The 3,586-nt window shown below is 41.3% G+C and overlaps 1 protein-coding gene across 1 annotated transcript; it reads right to left on the bottom strand.

Moving 5' to 3' along the window:
• Positions 1-343: 343 nt before the first annotated feature.
• LOC129238485 (serine protease inhibitor 42Dd-like) lies at positions 344-1,698 on the bottom strand. Its single transcript, XM_054873514.1, has 3 exons — positions 814-1,698; positions 583-727; positions 344-513 (listed from the first exon to the last, which is right to left on the bottom strand). The coding sequence occupies exons 1-3, from the start codon at positions 1,696-1,698 to the stop codon at positions 389-391; spliced, it is 1,155 nt and encodes a 384-aa protein (XP_054729489.1). The 3' UTR covers positions 344-388.
• Between the last annotated feature and the right edge of the window lie 1,888 nt (positions 1,699-3,586).

Below are 3,586 nucleotides of genomic sequence, written 5' to 3'. Positions count from 1 at the left end.
TATGAAAAGCACAGTACTTTGGGCAACCTCAAAACTTGCACCGAGCGCGGTTTTCATTACGTGCACAATTGGAATTTCTGGTGCATTTTTATCAGTGTATTATTTTATTCTCCTTTTATATCTGTGACAAGCAAAGTAAAAAGTTACAAAAAATTAAACGAAAAAAAATTTACACTGCAACTTTAAGCTACACATAGAAACATAAAAAAGTGGTTACACAAAATCTCTCAGAGCATCTTGTCGCGCCTTGATCATTTAAAAAGTTTTCGAGCCTCTGATATCAAAGCAAAGCCTTAATTCTACCCTAATTATTTTACAATAGAACTCTATTACTACGAAACAAAGCAATCAAGCGATTGGCCAGTCATTCAATTAAGACTCAAGGAGCTTAAGACGGTTGTCGATAGCAGCCTTCGAATAATTTTAAGCCACTTCTGTTTTTTATACAAAAGTAAAAAGGCCGATCTGCTATGAACTTCTCTTCAAAACTCACGACACCATCAATACTACAGGCTAAAAAGATAGAAATAATGCAAAATAATTAAAAAAATGTATTTTTTATTAAGACTTCATCAAACTTACTAGTCGCTGCAGCTGCCTCTGTGCCTTCTTCGGTCACATTGATGAAAGCCTGTTGTATAATTTTCGAGACACCAAAATCAGAAGCATTTGCCGCAATGAGACTACTAAAGTCCTGACTGCCATGGAAAATGCCGCGTACACCGAACTGCAAGCAAATAAAAAATAAAAAAAAATGGTGAAAATAATTTCATTAAAAAATACCAACTTTGCGCTTCACAACAGCCTACAAACCTCCGTCAACAAGCTATGCAAATTTATAGTGCAGCCATAGCTGAATTTTGGCAATTTCACATACACTTTCCGAAACACCAACTGCCCCACCACATCTGCCAATAACAAATTGGTCACACCACTCAAATCAGCTGCGACCTCGTGCGGTAGAATCACCAACATTGACAGATCAGTATCCCGATAAGGCAACTCGAGCACTTGCACTTTGTGATCGGCCAGGTACGCATAGCGCGCGTTCACCACTTGACTCATCAGTGGCACCAAAACGCTTTGCTGTGTGTCGATGCGAAATGGCTTGCGCTTGGTGTCGATGGGCTCAAATTGTTGCCGCCATTGTGCCTTGAAGTAGATCGCATTGGCCAGCACCGCTTGCGTATCGGCACCCACATCATGCGATGATATAATGGCTGGTATGCGTTTATTCGTAGCTTCCTTCACCCATTCATTGATCGCTTTGGCGGCTAGACGGGAGTCACAAAAATTGAGTTCCTGCACGCCGCACGCAAACTGTTGCTTGAGTACATTTGTAAAGTTTTCATTGAGACGGCAGCCGGACTTAATGAATAATCGATTGGAAATCCATAATTTTTTAGATTTTTCACTTGCAGATGATAACACATTGGAGTCGGAGGATGATAATGGCGGTGTTATGTGGTTGTTTGAGTCATCTGTGGTTGATGTGAGGAAGTCGTTTCTACTTAAGTGCGCTAAATCATTTTCTGAGATACCAATATCAGTTGCTATTTGTTGCAGAAATTCATCCAATTCGCGTCCACTATCACCCGTGACTCCGACACGCAGCATGGTGAGAATTTCCCATATTAGAAATGGTGATTCAATGATGTTTGTGAGTTTCTCAAGAAGTTTACTAAAAATTGCACTCATTTTAGAAAGCGCTGAAATTAGATTAGGGGAAGATGAAGGAAATAAATTAAATTAGGCGCAGTTAAATTTCTGATTTGTGTGAGAATACGTCTGTCATATATTATATCATATATAGCGGCAGGCTAATCATCTACCCTGTCAGAAATCAAACAGATTACCGCAACCCATGCACGTCTTGTCGAGGCCCTATGCTCCCGAGAGGAGTGAATAAGAGAAAAAAACGTCTGTCATATCCTTAAAAAGTGCAAAATTTACGCTTGCGATTCACTGTAGTGTTCTTCGAGATGGGTTAGCAGCTATTAGGGATACAGTCAATTGTCTGCTGACTAGTTTTCTAACCTTTAAGGAAGTCAACATTTACATATTTCGGTACCCAAGAAACAGTGAAAATCCTAGGCCGGGTGTCGGCAACCTGCGGCTCTTTGGTTGCGAAGCTCTGGCTCTTTAGTTCCATACGCAAATGTTATTTATTTTATCAAAAACAAAAAAGAAACAATTAAAAATCGTTTTGAATCGATTAACGAGAATTAGGCACCGATTCCATCTTTCAGCCACTTGCACTCGCTTTTCACTGCAAACTTCCCCCATGACACGCGTCACTGTCGGCAGTACATCGGAGTCTCTCGAATGACGCCATTGTCAGATGTTTCTATGTAGGTTTTAATGTACAGTCTGCGTCAGAAAAAAGGAAACGCGATTGTTCATGAAGTAGAAAAGATATATATTAAATGCGCAACTAAGTTATCGCGGTTTTTTGATGAAAATACAACTTTATTCTGAAAAAATGGTTACGAGTGAATCATTGAAAGTATTGCCCATCGCTGGCTGCTACTTTTTCCCATCTTTCTGGTAGGTCTCGTATACCGTCGCGGTAAAACTGTTCATCTTTTGAGGCTATCCACGGATCAAGCCATTTTTTGATGTCTTCATATGAATGGATCTGCTGGTCAGCTAGACCATGTGCCATCGATCGGAACAGGTCATAATCGGACAGCGCAATATCTGGAGAATATAGCGGGTGGGGTAAGGTTTCCCATTTCAGTGTTTTCAGGTAGTTTTTAACCGGTTTTGGCAACGTGAGGCCGAGCGTTGTCATGCTGTAGCATCACTTTTTCATGCCTCTCCGCGGTATGCCACCGCTTCTTCCGCAGTGCTCGGCCCAATCGCATCAATTGAAGTCGATACTGATCCCCAGTGATGGTGTTGCTTGGTTTTAACAGTTCATAATAAATAAAACCAACTTGGTCCCACCAAATACATAGCATAACCTTCACAGCGTGAATATTCGGTCGAGGCGACGACGTAGAAGCATGACCATGCAGTCCCAATGACGTTCTTTTCTTTGGATTGCTGTAATTAATCCATTTTTTATCACCCGTCACGATGCGAAGAAGAAACCTCTTCCTTTTTTGCCGCTGGAGCAGTTGTTCACAGGTTGGTTTTAACTCATAAGGAACTCAAGTCCCCTGTTTCTGAATCATTCCCAAAGCATGCAATCGCTTGGAAATGGATTGGCGGGTAACTCCTAATACTGAAGCAATCTCTTCTTGCGTTTGACACGGATCCTCATTGAGCAATGCCTCCAATTCAGCGTCTTCGAAGGTTTTTGGCCTTCCTTCACGCGGACTGTCGTCAACATTAAAATCACCGTCTTTGAAGCGACGCAACCAATATCGGGACGTCCCTGTTTCACTTAAAGTAGCAGCTCCATAAACTTTTTGTAGCTCTCGACGCGCTTCAGCCGCCGTTTTTTTTTCGAATGAAAGAGGAAAATCAACACTTCCCGCAAGTGACGATTATCCGGCACAAAATCAGACATTTTCACAAAACCAAAAGTATATGATACCAAAACAAAATCACTAATGTGTCGAAGCAGTTTGTTTACCAA

Source organism: Anastrepha obliqua, chromosome 2 (genome assembly GCF_027943255.1).
Source record: "Anastrepha obliqua isolate idAnaObli1 chromosome 2, idAnaObli1_1.0, whole genome shotgun sequence".
NCBI lineage: Eukaryota > Metazoa > Arthropoda > Insecta > Diptera > Tephritidae > Anastrepha > Anastrepha obliqua.
This window is presented reverse-complemented; position numbering and strand designations above follow the sequence as displayed.